This window comes from Chiloscyllium punctatum, chromosome 10, assembly GCF_047496795.1.
Source record: "Chiloscyllium punctatum isolate Juve2018m chromosome 10, sChiPun1.3, whole genome shotgun sequence".
Lineage (NCBI taxonomy): Eukaryota > Metazoa > Chordata > Chondrichthyes > Orectolobiformes > Hemiscylliidae > Chiloscyllium > Chiloscyllium punctatum.
Window position 1 is genome coordinate 24,894,891 of NC_092748.1, and position 26,427 is coordinate 24,921,317.

General features: G+C 43.7%; 1 protein-coding gene across 1 annotated transcript in view; it reads left to right on the forward strand.

Moving 5' to 3' along the window:
- Positions 1-26,427, forward strand: part of cps1 (carbamoyl-phosphate synthase 1, mitochondrial) — a 191,791-nt gene that overhangs the window by 15,943 nt on the left and 149,421 nt on the right. Inside the window, exons 2-7 of the mRNA XM_072578736.1 lie at positions 13,126-13,235; positions 17,961-18,105; positions 18,666-18,755; positions 22,132-22,188; positions 22,272-22,364; positions 24,411-24,500. Coding sequence (XP_072434837.1) covers positions 13,126-13,235; positions 17,961-18,105; positions 18,666-18,755; positions 22,132-22,188; positions 22,272-22,364; positions 24,411-24,500 — 585 coding nt within the window. The remainder of the gene's footprint in view (positions 1-13,125; positions 13,236-17,960; positions 18,106-18,665; positions 18,756-22,131; positions 22,189-22,271; positions 22,365-24,410; positions 24,501-26,427) is intronic.

Below are 26,427 nucleotides of genomic sequence, written 5' to 3' on the forward strand. Positions count from 1 at the left end.
TATGAGAGAGGGTCTGTGAGTATGTGTGAATATGTAAGTACGTGTGTAGTGTAGTGGGGTCACTTGTAGTGTGACATGAACCCAGGGTCCCAGTTAAGGCCAATGTCATGGGTACCAAACTTGGCTATCAACCTCTGCTCGGCCTCTCCGTATTTTTACATATCCTGACGTCAGCCTTGGAGGATGGTAACTTGAAGATCCGAGGCCGAATGTCCCTGACTGCTGAAGTGTTCCCTGGCTGGGAGGGAACAACACTATCTGGCGATTGATGCCCAACAGATGAACAATGCTGTGTGACAATTGCCAGACAGGGATGTTCCGTCCCAGTCAGGGAACACCTCAGCAGTCAGGGACATTTTGCCTCAGATCTTTGGGTGACTGTCCTCCAAGGCTGACTTCAGGGCAGGCAACAACGTGTAAGTTATGTCACTGCCTCGGGGCATGAACTCCAGAGCTCCAGGAGCAATGCAGTTAAACAGGTTTGAGTATCAACCTGGACATCCACCAAGTAGCACATATTCCTGGCCGGCCAGTATTGTAAAGAAATTGGTGCCTCTATCAGCCCTGTTCAGAGTCCTAGGCTGCAACATATATGGAAAAGGTGTCTGTTATGACAGCACACCAGACTTCTTGGGAAGAGGGATTGGTTGGCTGGATGGCCAAAGTGGATTGGGTTGATGCTAAACAGAACAGGGTTTGATCCGTCTTTTGGGCTGGGCTGGATTGGACAACTACTTCCCTATCTTGTCCATAGTGGCGAGGTGAGCGTGAGATCTGCTTTTGGGCAGAGCGTGCAAAAGAAGATTGAATGATAATTATTGGCCAGAAAATCCTGGGTAACTGCATTTTGTTCAAATCTGCTCGGGATGTTTTATGCCACATGAGAGAGCAGGCCTCTATTGGAGCGTTGGACTTGAGCCCACAAACTTCCAATCCAGGCAAGAACGTAACTCACTCAGTCACAGCTAGAGAGAACGGGGGCATTAAGAAGTGTTTCTCCGTGCAATAAATGTAGAACAGCTTCCAAACAAATTTGTCAATAAACAGCCTTAAATTGGTAATTCACAAATTTTCTTATCTATAGTCATTTACGTCCGTGGTGGTAGGAGGGAATTAAAATATAGATCAGCCTTGATTTTACTGAATGATGAAACCGGTGCCAGGGGCTAAATGGCAGTATGCTTGATGTGTTGGAGGTCATAAAACACATTAAGGTAGATAAATTCCTAGGTCCTGACCAGATATTTCCTAGACCTCTGAGGGAAACTAGGGAAGAAATTACTGGGTCCTTGCTGAGATATTCATACCAATGGTGAGGTGCCAGAAGACTGAAGTGTGGCTAATGTGCTGCTATTAGTTAAGAAAGGCTGTAAGGAAAAGTCCGGGAGCTATAGACTGTAGAGTCTGATGTCAATAGTGGATAGGTTGTTGGAGGGGATTCTGAGGGACTGATTATGGATAGTCAACTTGGCTTTGTACATGGCACAAAGTGTCTCACTAACTTGATTTGAGTTTTTTGAAGAGGTGACAAAGTAGCTTGATGAAGGTAGAGTGGTAGACATTGTCCATATAGACTTCAGCAAAGCATTTGACAAGATTCCGCATGGTAGACTGGTTAGTAAGGTTAGATCACATGGCATCCAGGGGAGCTAGCCAATTGGAAACAAAATTGGCTTGTTGGTCTGAGACAGAGTGGTGGTAGGGGATTGCTTTTCAGACCAGAAGCCTTTGTCCAGCAGTTTGCCACAAGGATTGGCACTAGGTCTACTGCTTTTAATTATTTATATAAATGATTTGGATATGAATGTAGAATATATGCTTAGTAAGTTTGCAGATGACACCAAATTGGGTGGTGTTGTGGACAGTGAAGACGGTTACCTCATTACAATAGGACCTTGATCAGATGGGCCAGTGGGCCAAGGAGTGGCAGATGGAGTTTAATTTAGATAAATATGAGGTATTGTATTTTGGTAAGGCAAACCAAGGCAGGACTTGATGGTTGGGTGGGGAGTGACGCAAATTAAGGGACGTTGGTATGCAGGTACCTTGGCATGTAGAATCATAGGTAGACAGGATTGTCAAAGTAATGTTGGCATGCTTGCCGTCATTGGTTAGAACATTGAGTATCGAAGTTGGGATGTCATGTTGTGGCTGTACACGACATTAGTGAGGCCACTTTTAGAATATTGCATACAATTCTGGTCGGCCCTTCTGTAAGAAAGGTGTTGGGATTTGAGGGTTTGATTTATAGGCTGAACAGGCTGGGGCTTTTTTCCTTGGAACTCCAGAGGTTGAGCAAATGACCTTTCCATAGAGGTTTATAAAACCATGAGGGGCATGGATAAGGTGAAAAGCTAATTTCTTTTCCCTAGGGTGGGAAGTGTTAAACTAAAGGACATAGGTTTAAGGTGAGAAAGGAAAGATTTAAAAAAGCGTCTGAGGGATAATTTCTTCATGCAGAGTGTGATGAGTGTTTGGAGGGAGCTTCCAGAAGAAGTGGTGGACACTGGTACAATTACAAGATTAAAAAGGCATTTGTAATGGTATATGAATAGAAAGCATTTAGAGGGATGTGGGCCAAATGTGACTAGGTCAGATTGGAATCTGGTCAGCCGAGACGATTTGAATTCGAGTCCCTACAGTGTGTAAATAGGCCCTTCAGCCCAACAAGCTCACACTGACCCTCCGAAAAGTTACCCACCCAGACCCATTCCCCTAAACTTCCCCGACCTAATGCACCTAACCTACACATCCATGAATACTATAGGCAATTTAGCATTGCCAATTCACCTGACCTGCACACCTTTGGATTATGGAAGGAAACTGGAACACCTGGAGGAAACCCACGCAGACACCGGGAGAATGTGCAAACCACAGAGACAGTCACTCGAGGCTGGAATCGAACCTGGGTCCCTGGCGCTGTGAAGCAGCAGTGATTACCACTGAGCCACTGTGTCGTAACAATGTGTTTGATAAACTACCGTCTTCAAAGATGCAATGTTGTATTCTAAAAGCCACTACTTTCTTGAATGCAGATGGTGTGGGAAATAAATGCTGTCCTGCAGTGACACACCATGGAAATGAACTTTTTAAGAAACTGTTTAACATATAACCTGTGAGCCCACAGATCAAACATGTTCCCAGTTTAATTTGTGCTTTACTGGAGTGGCGTTAGAGTACATAATTTTCAACTGAGTCTTCCCAGTGGCACTTTACGTAATCATAGAATCATATAGACGAGATAGAAGCCATGTGGCCTATCGTGCCAGTGTCAGTGTCAGTGCCAGCTTTTTGCTGGATTTATCCAATGACTCCCACTCCCCCTGCTCTACCTCAGTACTCCAACCTACCTTCAAATATGTATTCATTTCAGTTTTGAGAGCTAACTTGGAGTCGTAGAGATGGACAGCGTGGAAAGAAACCCTTCGGTCCAACTCGTCCATGTTGACAGATTTCCTAAATTAATCTAGTTCAATACGCAGGCTGCCTTGCTGATCTTTGATGGGCCCTGTTCTCTCTCTGGTAACCCTTTTGTCCTTAATGTATTTGTAGAATCACTTCGGATTCTTTTTGCCAAAGCTATCTCATGTCCCCCTTTTGCCCTCCTGATTTCCATCTTAAGTATATTCCCACTGCCTTTTATACTCTTCTAAAGAGTGACTTAATCTCTGTTGTCTGTACCTGACACGTGCTTCCATCTTTTTCTTAGCCAAAACCTCAATTTCTCTAGTCATCCAACCTTCCCTTCACCTACCAGACTTGCCTTTCACCCAGATAGGAATATACTATCTCTGGACTCTAGTTATCTCATTTCTGAAGGCTTCCCATTTTCCAGTTGTCCCTTTACCTGTGAACATCTGCCCCCAATCAGCTTGTAAATTTTCTTGCCGAATACTGTCAAATTTGGCCTTCCTCCAGTTTAGAACTTCAACTTTTAGATCCGTCTATCCTTTTCCATTATTTTAAAACTAATAGAATTATGCTTGCTGGCCCCAAAGTGCTCCCCCACTGTTACTTCAGTCACCTGCTGCAAAGTAGGTCAAGTCTTGCACCTTCTGTAGTAGGTACATCTACATACTGAATCAGAAAATTTTCTAGTACACACTTAACAAATTCATCACCAAATACACCCTCAATGCTATGGCAGTGCCACTCTGTTTGGAAAGTTAAAATCCCCTACCATAATCACCCTAATAATCTTGCAGATTGAGATCTCCTTAAAGATTTGTTTCTCAATTTCCCACTTAGTATTGGGTGTCTATAATACAATCCCAGTCACGTGATCATCAGTTTCTTATTTCTCAGTTTGAACCAAATAACCTCCCTGGATGTATTTCCCAGGAATATGCTCCCTCTGTATAGGTATAATGCTGTCCTGTATTTCCCCCTCCTCTCTTGCCCCCTTCTCATAGCATCTGTATCCTGGAACATTAAGCTGTCAGTCCCGTCCATCTTTGAGCCATGTTTCTGTAATTCCTATGATATCCCAGTCCCACGTTCCTAACCATGTCCTGAGTTCATCTCCCTTCCCTGTTATGCCTTTTTTTTTTGTCTACTTTTATTTCACGTGACTTTATAAATTTCAGGATCCCATGTGACTCTTCCAGCAGGCTTCTTCACTTTTGTTGTTACCTTGAAAAATTGTATATGTCTGCAGGTTTCTCTGCACCTGTCCTGCATTTAAAATTGTACTATTTACTTTATAGTGCCCTTTTCTTATTGTTCTGTGTGTAAAAAATTAATTGCCACAATTCCAATAGTCAAAACAAATGTAAAAATTTGGTTAAACCACCAAAATGTCAAATTTCACCTAATTGTCTAATTCAGGTTAACATACTTACAAGGGGTCTTTGGTTAACAAGAAAAAATCCAGCAGATCACAGACACAGGCAGGCATTCAGGACACTTGCTCAGTAAATGGAATGATGTTATCCACTTTTTAAAAATATGTAGAGCGAAACAGAAAATTATATTGGTCGTGGGGCAAATGCTCCAGTCAATTATAAAAGATTTAATAGCAAAGCGCTTGGAAAACAATGACAGGATCAGATCGTGTTAGCATGAATTTACAAAAAGGAAATCATGCTTGATAAATATATTGGGGATGGAAGCAGTAGAGTTCATGATGGGGAATCAGTGGATGTAGTTTACTTGGACTTTCAGAAAACCACAGAAGAGACTGAAGTGTCAACATAGCCTAGAACCACCTCTTTCTTTATTTTAAAGGTAAATGTGAAGTCAGTGTTCCAAGTGTGATGTAACTAGTCAAAACCACTCTGCATCAAGCAAAGCGCAATTTATTTAAACTCAATAGTTCAAGCGTAAACACAGGAAAGCGAAATTTAGAATTACTTAGCTATTGGAAAACTAAAGAGTACTTGATACAGTGACTTAACTAATTAACTGTTCCATTATAGTAATATCCCATAAATTCACCCCTTGGTAAAAAAGGTAAATTCAAACACCGATTCTAACAGGCAGGAGTGAACAACATCCAGAGCAATTCAGTTAGTAATCATTTATTGAAGATTGCAACACTTCTGGACTCAAACATCTGGTGACTGCTATTGCTTAAAAAAACAACTAGAAAACCTGAACTGGGAGAACTGGCTGCTCGCCTTCCATTGTTAAATTGTTTTTTTAAAGAAAGTCCTAAAGACTCTTGATTCAGGCTAGCTCCCTAGCGACTTCAGCACTTCTGTCTTTATGTTCCTCTCTTAATAAAAACCCAAGACAAAATAACCATTTTAAAGTAACCATCATCATACTGACCTGGATAGAGACTGGCTGGCAGATAGGAAGCAAAAAGTAATTTTTTAAAAACTGAGATGACACAAAGTTGGGTTGGAGGGGGAATGGAGGAGGATGCAGAGATGCTTCAATGTTGTCTGAATGGGTGAGTACATGGCAGGTGAAGCACAACATGGATAAATGTGAATTTGTCCACTTATGGAACAATCAACAGGAAGGCAGCTTATTAACAAATTGGTGATACATTGGGAAAGAGAGAGGTGCAATGAGGGCCTGGGTGACCATGTAGACCAGTTGCTGTAAGCAAGTGGCCAGCTGCAGCAGGCAGAAAAGAAAGCAGATGGAATGTTGACCTTCATCGAAAGAGGATTTGAGAAGAAGTGCAGGGATGTCTTGCTGCTATTTATATATAATTATGGAGGCTCATAAAATCATGAGAGGCATAGATAAGGTGATCTCTCTGAGGGTGGGCGAGTTCAAAACTAAGCTGCATATTTTTAAGGTGTGAGGAGAAATATTTGAAAGGGACCTGAGGGGCAACTTTCACAGAGTGTAGTTTGTACGTGGAACGAACTGCCAGAGGACGTGGTCGATGCAGGTTCAGTTACAACATTTAAAAGACATTTTGAATGGATACATGAATAGGAAAGGTATTTTTGATAAGGGATAGCATTACAGCTATACTGAGAGAGGATATTCCCGGAAATACATCCAGGGACGTTATTTAGGTTGGACTAAGAAATAAGAAAGGGATGAACACCTTATTGGGATTGTATTATAGATTGTATTATGTTATAATAGTCAGAGGGACATTGAGAAATAGATTTGTTAGGAGAACTCCATTATCTGTAAGAATAATTGGGTGGTTAAGGCAGGAGATTTTAACTTTCCAAACATAGACTGGGACTATTGCCATAGTGTTAAAGGTTTAGATGGAGAGGAATTTAAGTGTGTACAGGAAAGTTTTCTGATTCAATGTGTGGAGGTACCTACTAGAGAAGGTGCAAAACTTGACCTACTCTTGGGAAATAAGGCAGGGCAGGTGACTGAGGTGTCGGTGGGGAGCACTTTGAGGCCTGTGACCATAATTCCATTAGTTTTAAAACAGTTTTTGAAAAGGATAGACCAGACCTAAAAGTTAAAGTTCGAAATTAGAGGAAGGCCAATTTTGATGGTATTAGACTAGAACTTACAATAGCTGATTGGGGGCAGATGTTCGCGGGTAAAGGGGTGGATGGAAAATGGGAAGCCTTCAAAGATGAGATAATGACAGTCTCGAGACAGTATATTCCTGTTAGGGTGAAGGGAAAGTTTGGTTCGTATGGGGAATGCTGCATGATTAGAGAAATTGAGGGTTTGGTTAAGAAAAAGAAGGAAGCATATATCAGGTATAGACAGGATAGATCAAATGAATCATTAGAAGAGTCTAAAGGAAGTAGGAGATTACTTAAGAGATGGAAATCAGGAGGGCAAAAAGTGGACGTGAGATAGCATTGGCAAATAGAAGTAAGGAGAATCCAAAGGGGTTTTTTAAATACGTTAAGGACAAAAGGTTAACTTGGGAGAGAATAGGGCCCCTCAAAGATCAGCAAGGTGGCCTTTGTGTGAAGCCACAGGAGATGGGAGAGATGCTTAACGGGCATTTTGTATCAGTGTTTACTGTGGAAAACGACATGGAAGATATAGAATTTCGGGAAATAGATGGTGACAGCTTGAAAAATGTCCATATTACAGAAGAGGAAGTGCTTAATGTCTTGAAACACACAAAAGTGGAAACATCCCCAGGACCTGATCAAGTATACCCTAGAACTCTGTGGGAAGCTAGGGAAGTGATTACTGGGCCCCTTGCTGAGATATTTGTATTATCGATAGTCACAGGTGAGGTGCCGGAAGACTGGAGGTTGGCTAATATGGTGCCACTATTTAAGGGTGGTAAGGACAAGCTAGAGAGCTATTGAGGAGAAAGTGAGGACTGCAGATGCTGGAGATCAGAGCTGAAAATGTCGCTGGAAAAGCGCAGCAGGTCAGACAGCATCCAAGGGGCAGGAGAATCGATGTTTCAGGCATGAGCCCTTCTTCAGGAATCCTGAAGAATTCCTCATTCCTGAAGAAGGGCTTATGCCCGAAACGTTGATTCTCCTGCTCCTTGGATGCTGCCTGACCTGCTGCGCTTTTCCAGCAACACATTTTTAGCTAGAGAACTATTGACCAGTGAAACTGGCATTAGTGATGGGCAAGTTATTGTAGGGAATCCTGAGGGAAAGGATGTACATGTATTTGGAAAGGCAAGGACTGATTAGGGATTGTCAACATGGCTTTGTGTGCAGGAAATCATGTCTCACAAACATGATTGAGTTTTTTGAAGAATTAACGAAGAGGATTGATGAGGGCAGAGCAGTGGACATGATCTATATGGACTTCAGTAAGAGGTTCGACATGGTTCCCCATGTGCGACTGCTTAGCAAGGTTAGATCTCATGGAATACAGGGAGAACTAGCCGTTTGGATACAGAACTAGCTCAAAGGTAGAAGACAGAGGGTTGTTTTTCAGACTGGAGGCCTGTGACCAGTGGTGTGCCACAAGGATCGGTGCTAAGTCCTCTACTTTTCGTCATTTTATATAAACAATTTAGATGTGAGCATACGAGGTACAGTTAATAAATTTGCAGATGTCACCAAAATGGGAGGTGAAGTGGACAGCGAAGAGGGTTCCCTCAGATTACAATGAGATCTTGATCAGATGGGCCAATAGGCTGAGGAGTGGCAGATGGAATTTAGTTTAGATAAATGCAAGGTGCTGCATTTTGGGAAAGCAAATCTTAGCAGAACTTATACACTTAATGGGAAGGTCCTAGGGAGTGTTGCTGAATAAGGAGACCTTGGAGTGCAGGTTCATTGCTCCTTGAAAGTGGAGTCACAGGTAGATCGGATAGTGAAGAATGCATTTGGTATGCTTTCCTTTATTGGTCAAAGTATTGAGTGGAGGAGTTGGGAGGTCATGTTTCAGCTGTACAGGGCATCGGTTAGGCCACTGTTGGAATATTGTGTGTAATTCTGGTCTCCTTCCCATCGGGAAGATGTTGTGAAACATGAACGGGTTCAGAAAAGATTTACCGATGTTGTCAGGGTTGGAGGATTTGAAAGAGGTTGAATAGGCTGGTGCTGTTTTCCTTGGAGTGGTGGAGGCTGAGGGGTGACCTTATAGAGGTTTATGGAAGCATGAGGAGCATGGATAGGACAAATAGACAAAGTCTTTTCCCTGGGGTGGAGGAGTCCAGAACTAGAGGCATGGGTTTAGAATAAGAGGGGGAAGATATAAAAGGGACCTCACGCAGAGGGTGGTGTGTATATGGAATGAGCTGCCAGAGGAAGTGATGGAGGCTGGTCCAATTGCAACATTTAAGAGGCATTTGGATGGGTATATGAATAGGAAGGATTTGGAGGGGTATGGGCTGGGTGATGGCAGGTGGGACTAGATTGGGTTGAGATATCTGGTTGGCATGGATGAGTTGGACCAAAGGGTCTGTTCCATGCTGTATATCTGTGACTCTGACTCCCAGGATGTTGAACACTTTGGAGGTGTGAATGTTTGAGTCAGAAAAGGAGCTGTATTTTTACACTGCAATCAAAAGCGTCACAGACCTGAAGGAGGCCAGTTTATTTCCCATCTTCAGTTGCTGTGACTTTTAATGAAAATGTCAGAGACCTTTTTGTAAGCTTGAATGAGTCACCCTGTGCCTTCTGCAAGCAAGTGAAAGTATCTGGAGTACAATGATTTGAGGAGTTGTGTTCTGTTGAGCAAAAGGATCGTCTCAGCAAACCCTGTGTGCAGGTGCCACTGAACTACATTCCAGTCTTCCCTCCAATGCATAATACCCTTTTTTTAAATTTCTGCAACAGGTACTAATCTAATCTAATCTAAGGTACATGGGAATGTCACATGTGCAAGTTTCCCTCCAAGCACTCCCCATCCTGGCTTGGAAATTATCGCCGGTGCCAAATCTTCAGATGAGACAAAGGGAGAGAAGAGAGGGATGTTGTGGTAGTACTGACACTGGAAGCCATTTGAAATTTGGAAAGAGGGGTTGTATTTGAGAGAGCAGGGGCAGAATCCTTTTATTCAGAGATGAGAAGCAAAATGAAGATGATTATGCTACTGGGGTCATCTGTATGCCTCCAAGTAATGAGAGATCAAGGAACAAATCTGTCTGAAATCGGAGAGACAACCAAGAACTACATAGTGTTGATATTGGGAGCTTTAATTACCCAAATCTTAACTGGGATAATGTAAAAAGTAAAATGGGGGAGGAATTTCAGAACTGTGTTTAGGAGAAGGGTCTTGGCCAATATGTTTTTGGTACAACTAGGGAGGAAGCTTTGCTGGATCTGGTTTTGGGAAATGAGCTGGAGTGAATGAACCAAGTGTCTGTTGAGGAACACTTGGAAAGGAGTAATCATTGCATAATAAAGTTTAGTTTTGTAATGGAGAAAACCAAGGCTGTCTTCAAATTGGGAGATAATGTCAATAGGATGAGAGGGAGTCTAGCTCGGGTAAAATGAAACCGGAGACATTAGGAAGATTTCTAACACAACCATGGGTGGTCTTTCAGAAGGAGGTGCCACAGGTACAGTCTGGGTACGTTTGAACAAAGATGAGATATGGAGAATATAATAATACAATGAAAGATGCGCTATGATGCATGTCAGGTAAATTCTTCAAGTGTCAACCAGGTCGAAAGAATTAAGCTGAGGGTAAGCGAAGAGAAAAATAAAACTGCTTTTGTTTCTGTCATAGCAATTGATATGAAAGGGGAGTATTGTCAGATGGAATATAATGTGGAAAAATGAGGTTTCCACTTTGGTAGGAGGAACAGATGTGCAGAGTATTTCTTACTAACAGGTTGGAAAGTGTTGATATACCAAGGTGCGTAGGTGGCCTTGTCAATAAGTCACTGAAAACTATCATGCAGGTGCAGCAAGTTGTTAAAAAGGCTAATGGAATGCTAGTTTTTATGACCAGGAAATTTGAGTGCAGGAGTAGTGAAGTCTTGCTTCAGTTGTGTAGAGGCTTGTTGAATCTAGGATGGCACAGTGGCTCAGTGGTAAGCACTGCTGCCTCACAGCACCAGGGGCTCTGGTTCTATTCTTCCACATGGTATATCTAGTGGGGCCCACCTAAAGTACTGGCTGTGTCCACTCCCTGGGTCTGTCTTTACTGGGACTGGTCTGATCAGTTGGCAGTGCCCTATGGTGAAACATTAAGAGATCCACAGCACAGAAAAAGGCCCTTTATCCCATTGCTACTCTGCCCGTCAAAAATAACATTCTAACTATTCTAATCCCAAGGATTTCTCTCCAGGAGGGGCACAGAGGCCTACGGGAAGCATGTTTTGCCCTATCACAGGGCTTTAGAGCCTCTAGTGCAGGTTTCGAAGGGTCTAGTTAGCTTGCTAATACTGAAGATATGAGGGAGAACCTTTTTACCCACCAACAATGGTGGTATTGGGACATCCTGCTCATTTTAGAATAGATGACCAGTGATTCTGAAAGGAAATGTTGACTGGCTGTTGAGCCAGGAAGCCGATCAAGCAGAGAAGCAAAACTGACCAGATTGCTTAACTGATGGGCTGGGTCACCGCCTCCTGTTTCCGACAATGGAGGAGTGGTGGGCAAGCACACGAAAAGAAATAAATAATTGACAATAGAAAAGGGTAGTTTTAAAGGGAATGTTGACTTATTTAATCAATCTAGCAGAGTAATCAGGAAAAAGGAAAGTTTGGATGGTGAAGGGGGCAGATGCAATGATTTGGCGTTTATTTCACAAGGAATGGAGTACGGCAGTCAGTAGGGAGGTCTTTCTGAAACCTGTAAAAAGCACTGGTGGACTAAAGTTGGAATACTTAGATTAGATTACTTACAGTGTGGAAACAGGCCCTTCGGCCCAACAAGTCCACACTGATCCTCCAAAAAGCAACCCACACAGACCCATTCCCCTACATTTACCCCTTCACCTAACACTATGGGCAATTTAGCATGGCCAGTTCACCTGACCTGCACATTTTTTGAACTGTGGGAGGAAACCGGAGCACCCGGAGGAAACCCACGCAGACACGGGGAGAATGTGCAAACTCCACACAGATGATTGCCTGAGGTGGGAATTGAACCCGGGTCTCTGGTGCTGTGAGGCAGCAGTGCTAACCACTGTGCCACCGTGCTGCCCACTGTGAACAGTTTGTGGCCTCTTTTATGTAAGAAATGATATGCCAGCAATGGAGGCTGACCAGAAATGGTTCACTATAGGCTGACAGTTGGTTTGGAAGGACCGTCTTATGAAGAAAGGTTGGTTAGGTGATACTTGTTGGAATATAGAAGAGACAAATTAATGAAACATATAATATTCTTATGGAACTTGACAGAGTAGATGTGGACAGAGTAGATGTTTCCCCGTTTAAAGGAGTCTTGGACCAAAGGATAGAATCTTACATTAGATTCCCTACAGAATGCAAACAGGCCCTTCGGCCCAACAAGTCCACACCAACTCCCCAAAGAGCAACCCACCCAGACTCATTTCCTGCACCCCATATTTACCCCTGACACTTTGGGCAACTTAGCATGGCCATTTCACCTGACCTGCATATCTTTGGACTGTGGGAGGAAACCGGAACACCCGGAGGAAATCAACGCAGACACAGGGAGGACTTGCAAACTCCACACAGATGGTCGCTCGAGGTGGGAATCAAACCTGAGTCCCTGGCGCTGTGAGGCAGCAGTGCTAACTACTGAGCCACCGTGCTGCCTACTTAAGTGTGTTGCCCAGTTAGGAGGGAGGTGAGGAGAAATTTCTTCTGAGGACAGTGAATCTGTGGAATTCTTTACCACAGAAAACTGTTGACACTTGTATATTCGGGGCTGAGATAGACATTTTTAATCCGGAAGGGAATTGAGGATTATAGGGAAAAGGCAGGAAAGTGGAGTTGAGGATGAGGACATCAGCTATGATCTCATTGAATGGCAGAGCAGGCTCTATGGACTGAATGGCCTACTTCTGCTTCTGCATCCAATGTCTGTACCTTTTCATTTTGAGGAGTTTCTGTGGAAATCAAGTAATAACACTGCACCAGTTTTAAAAAAAAAACTCAGTAATCCTTGAAAATGCTTCCCTAGGTTGAAGTATATGATTTTAGACCAGCTGGTGTTAGCGGTTTTCCTGTCTTGGTGTTCTTTGCCCCACAGTCTGAGTGTGCAGGGCTTAGGCCTACAGTGAGACAGGCTCAGAAACAAACCTGGGTGACTCAACACAAAACTGGACGATGTCTGCACTTAGGATGTAGAATGTATGTAAGACAGTCTAACGGAAATGCTTTACTCGTTCTAGGCGCAGACAGCACATGTGATCCTTGACGATGGAACGAAAATGAAAGGCGTGTCCTTTGGTTATCCCCATTCAACAGCAGGCGAGGTCGTGTTCAACACTGGGCTGGTTGGGTGAGTACAGAGTCACCGTGCGCTCTTGGCTTGAGGGATCTAAAACCCTGTTTTAGATCATGTCACGTTAACCCATCTTTACTGAAACCAGACTAGACAATAGTTTGCACACTCACGTGCGGTACAGGATAACTGGATAATCCGACCTTACCATGAACCCGAACCTACCTTCGCAGCAAGATCTTGACACAATGAGATTACTGTTCTCCGTGAGCGTTCTAGCACGAGGATAGTGACAGAGTGGCTGCTGCCATTTGGTCCAGATGACGTGGAAGGCTGCTTTTCTTCTATTGTGCCACAGTTCAGGGTGGAAATCTAGGACAGTGGCCATCATTTCCCACTGTCTTGAGCTTGATTCTGCCCGATTTTAGGAAGACTCAGTCAGCCATTTTTTCCGGAGACCACAAAGGATGTCATAGGAAACTTCACAAAAATTTCTCATGTCAGCAATCTGGCAGCTCGCATGAGTTGTGGTTCATGTGTATGTGATGAGTCTGTGCAGTGCCTGGTTTATTTTGTACTTGAGTCTGAAGGCACTCTATGCAAATTGTTTCAGTTATATTCAAAGTATAGTTCTGCGTTGAACTCACGCTAATCTCACTCTGGAAAAAGTACGTTTGGTTTCATGGGTTGGTTCAACATCAAGGGCCAAAGGGCCTGTACTGTGCTGTAATGTTCTGTGTATACTTTATTTGTATTGGTGGGATATGGGCATCACCATCTGGGCCAACATTTATTGCCCATCCCTCGTTGCCATTGAGAAGGCGGTGGTGAGCTGCTAGCTTGAACTGTTGCAGCAAGTTGACTTTCAATCTCATTAGGGGAGGGGGTTCCAGGGTTTTGTCCCTGCGACAATGAAGGAATGGTGATTTTCCAAGTTAGGATGATGAGTGGTTTGAAGGGGAACTTTGCAGGTGCTGATGTTCTCATGTATCTGCTGATCTCATCCTGCTCGATGATGGCGATTGTAGGTTTAGAAGGTGCTGTCTAAGGATCCTCTAATTTCTACAGTGCATCTTGTAGGTGGTAAACACTGCTGCTACTGACTGTGTGTATGTGATAGAGGGAGTGAATGTTTGTGGATGCGGTACCAAGCAAGAGGGCTGCTTTGTCCTGGATGGTCTCAAGCTTCTTGAATGTTGTTGGAGCTGCACCCATCCAGGCATATGGGAGTATCCCGTCATACTCTTGACTTGTGCTGTGTAGATGGTGGGCAGGTTTTGGAGAGTAAGGAGGAGACTTAGTTGCCACAGTATCCTAGTCTGGTCTTGTAGCCACTGCTTATATGGCAAGTCCAATTCCATTTCTGACCAGTGGTAACTCCCAGAATGTTAATAGTGGGGATTCAGTGATAGTAATGCTGTCAAATGTTAAGGGATGTGTGGGATCATGGTCAAATAATGACAGAAATCAGTGAGTGGTGAAAATATCCTCTTTATTCAGCAATTACAGCACAAGTTCGAGGTACCAATAGAATCCCGAAATACAGTTCTGACAAGATATATAGTAAAACCTCATTACTGTAGTGTTACATATTTTATACACACACAGGTTTGAGGGGCTTATGTCCAGGGAGACAGGAGATGGGTTAAAACGTGCTGAATGCTGGCTGCTCCTTCTGATAGGACATCTGTCCGTTTGGCTTGTGTAATTAGGTGTTAGCCCTTTTGTCTTTTAAGTTAGTAAATTTTAGTAAAAATGCTAGGTCTGTATGCTCTAAATAAGTTAGAAATCGTAATAAAAGGACAAAGGATATTAAACTGGTTACTGCAGCTGTGTGGTGAGATTTATTTACAATTTGTTGGTATGAGTTTCGTTCATTCGTGCAATTTCATTCATACACGTGCTGTTTTGTCAGTTAGTTTCTTAAAGGGGTAATAGCCCTGTAAAAAGGTATTTAACAGGGATTTAATCTATTCAGGTCCAGGAGATGGTTGGTAAGGGCTGTTTAATATTATAATGTTTCGTGGAGATTTGATGGGGATGGTAGTGTCCTATATGCTGAGGTAAACACTGCTTGTAGCAGAGGTCGATAAGGTGTGGGAATGTAGTGATGGATTTGAAAGGGTTGTTTTTAAATTTGGATACTGTAGAATTGCGATTTTATGAATGAATGAATGAAACCATGTTATGGTAAATAATGGGTTAGTCAAGGTTACGAATGAATGGGAACCTGGTATTAATGAATACAGTGAGCTGGTGAATGAGTTAATAAGGATAGCCTGTAACACAATATCTCACAGATGGTAGTTAGGTTCTCTGTTGGTTGAGATGCTGACTGCCTTTATACTTTCATTGTGTTAGCATTACAGATTAACACCAACATTGTTCCAAGATTTATCTGGGTAGGCCTTGTAAAACCAAGTCCGACTGGCTGAGATCTTTGTCTATGTGAGGAGAACTTACAGATGGAAGTAATCTAGAGACTGGTCTCGAAGACTTTCAGTGATGGGAACTATTTGTCAATTTCCACCAGTTCATTCCATCGAACATGGTACAAATGTATGTTATTTGATACTTGTCAGCCCAAGCCTGGACATTGTCCAGCTCTTGTTTATAATTGGTCCTGGATTGCGGCAGTGTATGAGGGTTTGTGAATGGTGCAGAACTTTGTGCTACTGTTGGTGAACATTCCTACTTTTGACCTTCTGATCAAGGGATGTTTATTGGTGAAGCAGTTGGGCTTCAGACACTACCCTGAGGATCTCCTGCAGAGATGATGTCCTGGAACTGAGATGACTGATCTCCACCAACCACAACAGTCTTCCTGTGTGCCAGGTATGACTCCAACCAGTGGAGTTGCCACCTAGAACATAGAAGAATACAGTGCAGTACAGCCCTTCGGCCCTCGATGTTGCGCCGATCAAAGCCCACCTAACCTACACTAACCCACTATCCTCCATATACCTATCCAATGCCTGCTTAAATACCCATAAAGAGGGAGAGTCCACCATTGCTACTGGCAGGGCATTCCATGAACTTACGACTCGCTGAGTGAAGAACCTACCCCTAACATCAGTCCTATATCTACCCCCCCCTTAATTTAAAGCTATGCCCCCTTGTTCCCATTGACTGATTAGGGATAGTCAACATGGCTTTGTGCGTGGGAAACATGTCTCACAAAATTGGTTGAGTTTTTTGAAGAAGTAACAAAGAAGTTTGAGGGCAGAGCAGTAGATGTGATCTATATGGACTTCAGCAAAGTGTTCGACAAGGTTCCCCATGGGAGACTGATTAGCAAGGTTAGATCTCATGGAATACAGGGAGAACTAGCCATTTGGATACAGAACTGGCTCAAAGGTAGAAGGCAGAGTGGTGGTGGAAGGTTGCTTTTCAGACTGGAGGCCTGTGACCAGTGGAGTGCCACAAGGATCGGTGCTGGGTCCTCCCTACTTTTTGTCATTTACATAAATGATTTGGATGCGAGCATAAGAGGTACAGTTAGTAAGTTTACAGATGACACCAAAATTGGAGGATTAGTGGACAGCGAAGAGGGTTACCTCAGATTACAACAGGATCTGGACCAGATGGGCCAATGGGCTGAGGAGTGGCAGATGGAGTTTAATTCAGATAAATGCGAGGTCCTGCATTTTAGGAAAGCAAATCTTAGCAGGACTTATACACTTAATGGTAAGGTCCTAGGGAGTGTTGCTGAACACACAGACCTTGGAGTGCAGGTTCATAGCTCCTTGAAAGTGGAGTCGCAGGTAGATAGGAGAGTGAAGAAGGCATTTGGTTTGCTTTCCTTTATTGGTCAGAGTATTGAGTACAGGGGTTGGGAGGTCATGTTGCTGCTGTACAGAGCATTGGTAAGGCCACTGTTGGAATATTGCGTGCAATTCTGGTCTCCTTCCTATCGGAAAGATGTTGTGAAAGTTGAAAGGGTTCAGAAAAGATTTACAAGGATGTTGCCAGGGTTGGAGGACTTGAGCTATAGGGAGAGGCTGAACAGGCTGCAGCTGTTTTCCCTGAAGCGTCGGAGGCTGAGGGGTGACCTTACAGAGGTTTACAAAATTATGAGGGGCATGGATAGGATAAATAGACAAAGTCTTTTCCCTGGGTTCGGGGAGTCCAGAACTAGAGGGCATAGGTTTAGGGTGAGAGGGGAAAGATATAAGAGACCTAAGGGGCAACTTTTTCACGCAGAGGGTGGTACGTGTATGGAATGAGTGGAAGAGGATGTGGTGGAGGCTGGTACAATTGCAACATTTAAGAGGCATTTGGATGGGTATATGAATAGGAAGGGTTTGGAGGGATACAGGGCGGGTGCTGGCAGGTGGGACTAGATTGGGTTGGGATATCTGGTCGGCATGGACGGGTTGGACCGAAGGGTCTGTTTCCGTGCTGTACATCTCTATGACTCTATAAGGTATTCTGCACTCTGGTATGACCATTATCATTATAAAGTGTGGAGTTGAAAGTGTGGTGCTGGAAAAGCACAACCGTTCAGGCAGAGTCCGAGAAGCAGGAGAATAGATGCTTCGGACATAAGCCCTTCATCAGGAATGAATCTTTAATATGTAGCAGTTTTCAGTATCTAGATTAACATTCTTACATCTCCAACAGACAGGTGAATGTTTTAGTTCATTGTTGCATGGGATTTGTTTTGTGTCAAAACAAGTAGCACTCATTTTGAAACAGTCTTTGAAAACTTAAAATGTTCATGATCTTCAGCGGTTCGCTCTGTTACGTTTGAAGTTTAGAATTTTTTTGTTTATGTCTTAGCTACCCCGAGACCCTGACAGATCCAAGCTACAGAGGACAGATCCTGGCTCTCACATCCCCCATGGCAGGCAACTATGGAGTGCCGGATACGAAAGAATTGGATGAATTGGGTCTGACGAAATATGTGGAGTCTGAATTTATCCAGGTAAATATCTGTCAGGATGGGAGTGGGGACCGAGTAAGTCCATTGATCTGCCAACCACATTAACACTGAGGTGTTGAAGCATTTGATCAAATTCATTTCTTTGCGATTAAAAGGAAATTCTTTCATGTTAAAATAGTGCTCGAGGTATTGAATGGATGGTATATTATGGAGGAATTAAGGAAACACTGACCGCATTCAGAGCAGACTGGAAAGGTTTGAGGATATGAGAGAGTATTCATGGTTCTGTCTTTATACAGACCATGTCACGCCATGGAACTTGGAATTCATCTCACCAGTAACCAACAGCGAGGAACTCCTGTGCTATGATGCTGGTGATGGTTCATGTTTGTGGCAGTTGGTTTCCCAAAAGTTATGCTGTGTCATGTTTCTTGCCTTCAGAGTGCACTTAGGTAATGGAGATATGCCACAGGACAGTCTGATCTTGGGGTCCAAGATTGTGGCTCAGGATAGCACCGAGAGCAGAGGCGAGATTCCTCTCCTGGCTGAGATAGGGCTCGGGCCAGATGTTTGGAATAATTGTTTATGATGTTCTTTTCCAGGTTTCCGGATTACTGGTGCAGGATTACAGCCATGACTATAGTCACTGGAACTCTGTTAAGTCCCTGGGCGAGTGGTTATGTGAAGAAAAGGTATGGTTTGATTCCTCTCTTGTTCTCATCCCTCCCATGCACTCTCTTTGAGGTACGACTCAAGATCCATGTGGTCTGTCTTCTGCTGTTTGTGGCTAGTTTCAAGGATGTAAGATCCCCAGCAAAAGAGAGAAGTGAGGGGAGAAGTTTTTTTTTAAAAAAGATAATGTGTTTGTTGGCGTGTGGAGAGTTTGTTCCCGTCTCTACTGTGTAGTGGGAGCTAGGTGTGAGGGCAAGTACATTAGGTTATTAATCAGTGAAAAACCCATTCTTGTATTCCTAGAGTTTGTAGCCTAATCCTGAATTATAGAATGGCTTTTCGTCTGCCAAAGCAACTCATCAGATCCACTATCTCTCCTGCCCTTTCCAGAACTCTGCAGAGATTTGACCTTTTAGCTGTTTATCCAGTTCCAGTGGAAGCCTTGATTGAACCCCCCCCGACACTCAGGCACTGGTGTTCCTAATCATAACCATCCCCTGCAGCAAAAACAGGGTTTCTTCAGACTTTTGTTTTGCCAATCATCTTGGAACTGTTCCCTCCAGTTCCTGTCCCTTCTGCCTCAGGTAATAGTTTCTCCCTGCTGGGTTCTGGCCCTTCCTGATTTTGAAAAATTGTAACAAACAACCCCCACCCCCAATTGTTCCTCCTAGAACAGTAGAGATGTCTCTAGTCAATTTAATGAACTGAGATTCCCCCTTCCTGAAAGCCATCCCTGTGTATCTTTTCTAGCATCTCTCTAAACCCTTCATGTCCATCCTAAAGTATGGTGCCCAGAACCAGACATAACACTCCAGCTGAGTGTGGGCCACCTGTTTGTTACACAGTTTCATTGGAATGTCCTTGCTTTGCTTCCCTCTGCCTTACTTGTAAAGGTTCCCTTTTAAACTACTTGTCCTGCCACTTCTAGTGTTTTGTCCAGACATAACCCTGATCTCTCTTAGTTCAGTGCCAATCTGTATATCTCTGTGGATGACGCTTGCTGATGGCAAAAGCCTGGAGTCTTTTAATATTGAGGTGGTTGTGAGGATGCAGTTTCCACTTGTTTATGGCTGGCCAGGAGACTCGCTGCAATACAAGAGGTTCCCTGTGGAAGAGATTTTTTTTTTGTTTTACTGTTACCATAGAATCTCTACAATGTGGAAGTAAGCCATTTGGCCCACTGACCCTCCGAAGAGCATCCCACCCAGACTCAATCCCAGTAACCCTGCACATCCCTAGATACTATGGGCAATTTACAATAACCAATCCACCTAAACTGCACATCTTTGGACTGTGGGGGAAAAAAACCAGAGCACTCGGAGGGAACCCATGTAGAGAATGTGCAAACTCTGCACGGATAGTCACCCAAGGCTGGAATCAAACCCAGGTCCCTGGTGCTATGAGGCAGCAGTGCTAACCACTGAGCCACCATGCTGCCTGTTGTGTATGTTTATTTATCAAAAGGTTGTTGATAAAGTTAGCAGTGGTCAGCATGTCACTACCAGCTGAGTGGGGCAGGCAGTCACTCTATGCTCAGCTACTGAAGTTCTGGTTGTCCTACGGGAAATTGTCTGACTGCCAAGTTGTGCAGGGCCTTGACCGTCATTACAAAATGTCCCCTTGCTCTGTGGAAACAAACCAAGCCTTTCAGTGGTATGAGGAGCAGAAATGCTGTTCTTCTCCCTTCACTCTCTACAGTTTCGTGATCAGGAATATGATTGACAAATTTCTTCCCGTGTCCCTTGGCTCCCAGGCAATGGAGCCATGTTTTGCAGCTGAAGTATTGTCCTTTTGAAATTGTGAGACTCTGTAAATTAAATCACAGAATTGGTACACCTCAGAAAGAAGCCATTCGGTCCATCGTGTCTGCACTGGTTCTCCGACCTATTGCTAATTTCCTGCCTTTTCCCCATATCCAATTGATCTCAAATCAATTGGACAGTGAACTGGAGGTTAGTTGAAGACTTTTGACACCGTGTCGTACAAACTGCAAGCAGAAGTAGAATATTTGACCCCTCTACCATTCATTAAGATCATGGGCGACTAGTTTGTGCTTTGAATTCCACATTTCCCATCTATCCCAAATTATCTTTGATTTGCCTGCCTGACAAAATCTATACTGCTCTTAGAATTATTCAATGACTTATACCTCCACTGCCATCAGAGACAGAGCTTCAAGGCATCTCCATACTCCAGGATGGATTTAAAACATCTCTGAACTGAAAGGGTGACCCTCATTTTGAAACAGTGCTGACAAATTCAGGAGTGATTCAAAAGAGGAGACATCCTTTCCATGTTCACCTTGTCAAGATCATTCCGAATCCTTAAACACAGTCAAATCACCCCTCATTTTCTGAACTCCAGGGGAATCCAGCTCAAGTCTTTCCAATCTTTTCTCAATTTGGAGATGCCAGTGTTGGACTGGGGTGTGCAAAGTTAAAACTCACACAAAATCAGGTTATAGTCCAACAGGTTTAATGGGAAGCTTTCAGAAGGAGCAGTGCTCTGAAAGCTAGTGCTTCCAATTAAACCTGTTGGACTATAATCTGGTGTTGTGTGATTTTTAACCTCAATTTTTTCCCATAAGACAACCTGTTCATTCTGTGTATCAATCGAGCAAACAACCTCTAAACTTAAGTCAGGAGACCAAAACTACACTCAGTATTTGAGATCTGCTCTCACTAATGCTCTGTGTTACTGAGGTGTAGCATCCTTGCTTTTATATTCAATTCCTACACTATTAATGGATAGTGTCCCATTGACTTTTTTGATTGTGTGCTGTACCATTATGCATTTTTTGTGTGTGACTTATGCGCTAGAACACCTAGACCACTCTGCACCTAGGAATTTTACAGTCTTTCTCTGTTTAAGCAATGTCTAAAGTACTGCCAAAACAAAAAGCCAGCGATTTCACAACCGGAGAGGGCCCTCTCCAGTATGTCTGTATCAGGGGCCTGAAGGTCAGGCCTGTGTATAGTTGAAACAACGCGGCTGTACTCCTTGAGAGATTAGGCAGAAGTGGGTACTACAGATGCTGGAGATTAGAGTCAAGATTAGTGTAGTGCTGGAAAAACACAGCAGGTCAGGCAGTATCCGAGGAGCAGGAAAATCGACATTTCGGGCAAAAGCCCTTCATCAGGAAACGTTGATTCTCCCGCTCTTCGAATGCTGCCTGACCTGCTGTGCTTTTCCAGCATCACACTAATCTTGACTCCTTGAGAAATTGCCAAACTCTCAGCAGCTGAGAGATCTGGATTATTTAGACCACAGGGTAACTCCAAAATTGGATATCAACATGACTGCTGGGGAATAGCTGAATTTGGGAAAGAAATGAAGCTTGGGCATTTTGCTTTGCTGATGAAACTGGGCATTTGAATTTTTTTTTGTTTTGTACAGATCCCGGCTCTTTACGGAATTGACACCAGAATGCTCACTAAGATTGTCCGTGATAAGGTAACCAGGCTGTTTTGTATTTATTCGCAACACACTTGTTCACCTTCTGGCCCCTTCATGCATTTCATTAAAATTCTTCACAGGGAACAATCCTCGGAAAAATTGAGTTTGAAGATGATCCTGTAGAATTTGTGGATCCCAACCTGCGAAACCTGATGGCAGAAATATCAACGAAGGTGCGTTTGTTTTTAAGGAACTTGTCGGAGCCCAGCTTCTTATTTAACTATGACACTTTGAGAGAGTTTGTAAATCCTTACCTTCTTGAATCTTGAACTAAAAGCACAATTACAGAATAAAGAGGCACTCTTTAAAACTAAGATGTGAAGTAATTTCTTTTTCCCAAAGGAACACTCTGACCCAGAAGGCTAGATCACTGAAAGTGTTTTTCAAAAAAAAATGAAAGAAGAGGAATTTTTTTTTAGATTAGACCTCCTACAGTATGGAACAGGCCCTTCAGCCCAACAAGTCCAGACTGACCCTCTGAAGAGTGACCCACCCAGACCCATTCCCTTACCCTACATTAACCCCTGACTAATGCACCTTAGGTAAAAACAAGGTAAAAACAATGACTGCAGATGCTGAAAATCAAGTACTGGATTAGTGGTGCTGGAAGAGCACAGCAGTTCAGGCAGCATCCCACCTTACCCTATGGACAATTCAGCACGGCCAAGTCACCTAAACTGCACATCTTTGGATTGTGGGAGGAAGCCCATGCAGACATGGGGAGAGTGTGCAAACTCCACACAGACAGTCCCCCGAGGCAGGAATCGAACTCTGGTCCTTGGTGTTGTGAGGCAGCAGTGCTAACCACTGAGCCACTACGTTTTTGAAACATCAAGGAATTGGTGGCTATGCTCAGCTGGCACAATAAAGGAGTCAAAATGTGTGGTGTTGGAAAAACACAACAGGTTAGGCAGCATCTGAGAAGCAGGAGAATCGACATGTTGGGCATAAGGCCTTCATACTGAGTGTAGGGGGAGGTGGGGATAGCCCAAGGGGACTGAGAAATCGATCAGAGAGGGGTTGTGCTGGGGTGAAGATAGCTTGGAAGGATGCAGGTGGAGGGTGATGGTGATCGGTCAGAGCGGATAGGTGGGAAGGAAAGTGGACAGGTGGGAAAAATTCAAGAGGGTGGTGCCTAATTGGAGGATTGGATCTAGGATAAGGTGGTGAAGGGGAGATGAGGAAACTGCTGAAATTGACATTGATGCCGTGTGGTTGGAGGGTCCTTCAGCGGAAGACGAGTGGCTGGGATGTGGTGGTGGAGGAGGCCCAGGACCTGCAGGAATCCTGGAGGAAGAATGCCTCATCTTCTGCCTAGGGACCCTCCAACCACACGGCATCAATGTCGATTTTCACCAGTTTCCTCATCTCCCCTCCCTCCACCTTATCCCAGATCCAACCCTCCAACTCAGCACCGCCCTCTTGAACTTCTCCCCCCGCCCATCCTCCTTCCCACCTATCTGCTTCATCCTCCGTTCTGACCTATCACTGTCCCCCCTCTCACTTGTATCCACCTATTGCCTTCCAAGTGATCTTCCTACCCCCCCCCCCCTCCTATTTATTTCTCAGCCCCCTTGGGCCTCTCCCCACACATTCCTAATGAAGGCCTGATTCCCAAAACGTTGGTTCTCTTGCTCCTCAGATGCTGCCTAACCTGCTGTGCTTTTCCAGCACCACACTTCTTGACTCTGATCTCCAGCATCACTTTCTCCTGACATAATAAAGGAGTTGAGGCTTGAGAGCGGCTGAATGGCCTACTCCTGTGTTTGTCAATGGTTGATTGCAGGATGGTTCTGTTGTTTGGGGTCTGGGGAGGGGGTGGAAACATGAGGTGTAGAGTGCAGTGTGCTGTAGGGAGCCTAGGCAATGGGGACAGAAGTATGGCAGAGTCTTGAGAAGGTTTGGGTTTTGCCTGGGGAATGGGGGCAACAGCCTACAGTGGGCATGGGATGCTGCCATTTTTGGGGCTCAGGATAGGCCCTTTAAAGTCCACTTCAGTTCTCAGCCACAACGTAATAACAGAAGTTAACCTGATGGTTATGATGTTCTTGTGTGAAATTCTTTAGCAAGGGCAGTGAATATATCGAACACTATTGTTAGTTGGTCTGTTGGAGTAAACCGTGTGTAAAGTGATTTTTAAATCTGATGTGATGCCATTAATGTTTTTCCAGTTCTGAATTAAGGGTGATGACTGTGACAAGCTTACTGTATTTTGACAGGAAATTAAAGTCTACGGCAAAGGGAATCCAATCAAGATTGTGGCAGTGGACTGTGGTATAAAGCACAACATAATCCGACTTCTTGTGAAGGTATCAATTTCTATCTGTCAGCCAGCCTCTCGAGTAACAACAGCACTTTGTACTTGCAATCGAGGTCCGGTGTGATAGTATTTGAGGACCCTTAAGTATCATTTATAGCAGGATTTTAAAAATATTTTTGATTCCTGTTGTGTGGATGAAGGTGAGGTTTAAGATTTATCCAGAGCATGTATAAGTCGACCAATGCTAGGAAACATTTCCTAGATTCATACAGTGCAGAAAAGTTCCTTCTGGCTCATTGAGTCTACTAACATAACTGACAGTAAAGGCACACGATTCCCAATTTCCTGCACTTGTCCCACATCTTTGAATGTTATGATATTTGAGGGGCTCATCCAAATACCTTTTTTAAAAGCTTGTAAGGTTTCTGGTCTCCACTACCTTCCCAGGCAGTGCATTCCCTGCTGAATGAAAAACTTTTCTTCCTAAATTCCCTCTGAATTTTCTGCTGCTTATCCTGAAAGTATACTCTCTTGTGATTGACACCTCAACCAAGGGGAACACCTGCTCTGTTGTTCACCCTGTCCATGCCCGTCATAATCTCATACACCTCAATCATGTCTCCCTTTAGTCTTCTCTACTCTAAATAAAAACAATCCAAGCCTATCTAATCTCTCCTTTTATAGCTCAATTTCTCTATTCCAGGCAAAATCCTGGTGAACCTGCTGTCTAGTGTTGTCACATCCTTCTTGCAGAGAGGTGACCAGAACTGCACACAGCACTCTCGCTGTGGCCGAGCGAAAACTCTGTACAACTCCAACATTACCTCTTTGCTGTTGTACTCTATACCATGACTGGTGAAAGCGAGTATCCCATATGCCTTCCTAACTATCCTATTTATATCTCTGCCATCTTCCGGGATCTGTGAACAATTACTCCAAGATCCCTGTCCTCCTCTAAGCTACGAAGTATTCTGCCATTCATTTAAATGCTCCCTCATCTCGTTTCTTGTTCAAACTGCATCACCTCACACTTTTCAGGATTAAATACCATCTGCCATTGGCCTGTCCATCTGACTAACCCATTTATATCTTCCTGTAACCTACAGCCATCACCTTCGCTATTAACCACTCTACCAATTTTGGTGTTATCTGCAAATTTGCTTAACATTTTCCCCCACATTTTCATCTCTATCATTTACGTACATAACAAAGTACTGATGCTTGTGGTACAACACTGGACACTGGTCTCCAGTTACTCTAACAGTCTTCTGTCACTATCCTTTATATTCTACCACTAAGCCAGTTTCTGATCCATCTTGTCAAGTTTCCCTGAATTCCACATGCTTTCACTTTTTTAATCAGTCTCCCACGTGGCATCTTGTCAAAAGCTTGGCTAAAGTCCACGTAAACTGCATCAACTGAACTTCCCTCGACCACACAAGTGATCACATTTTTCAAAAATTTCTAACAAATTTGCTGACCATTCCCAATTAACCCATTCCTTTCCAAGTGCGTATTAATTCGGTCCTTGAGAATTTTCTCCAATAGGTTTATGCCAGTTGGAGGCAGACTCCCTGTGGTCTGTAATTTCTTGGTTATCTCTACCACCCTTCTTGAAGAGTGGAACCACATTAGCCTCCTCCAGTCTTCTAGCACTTCACCCATGGCCTGAGAGGAATGAAACATTTGTGTCCTACAATTTCCTGTTCGCCTCCAGAGCAGACTGGGTTGCAGTTCATCTGGGCGAAGGAATTTGCCTGTTTTTAAGCCCAACAGAGCCCATTTTCTATGTCAAACTGTGAAAGTTCTTCACAGTTCTTTTTTTCCTGAATTCCATACCTATGTACTCCTTTTCCAGAGTGAAGGCAGAGAGAAGTAATCATTTAACGCCCTTCCAATTTCATGTGGCTTCACTCACAGGTTGTCCCCCTTGTCCCTCTAATAGGCTCTACTCTTCCTTTTCCCTTTAATGTTTT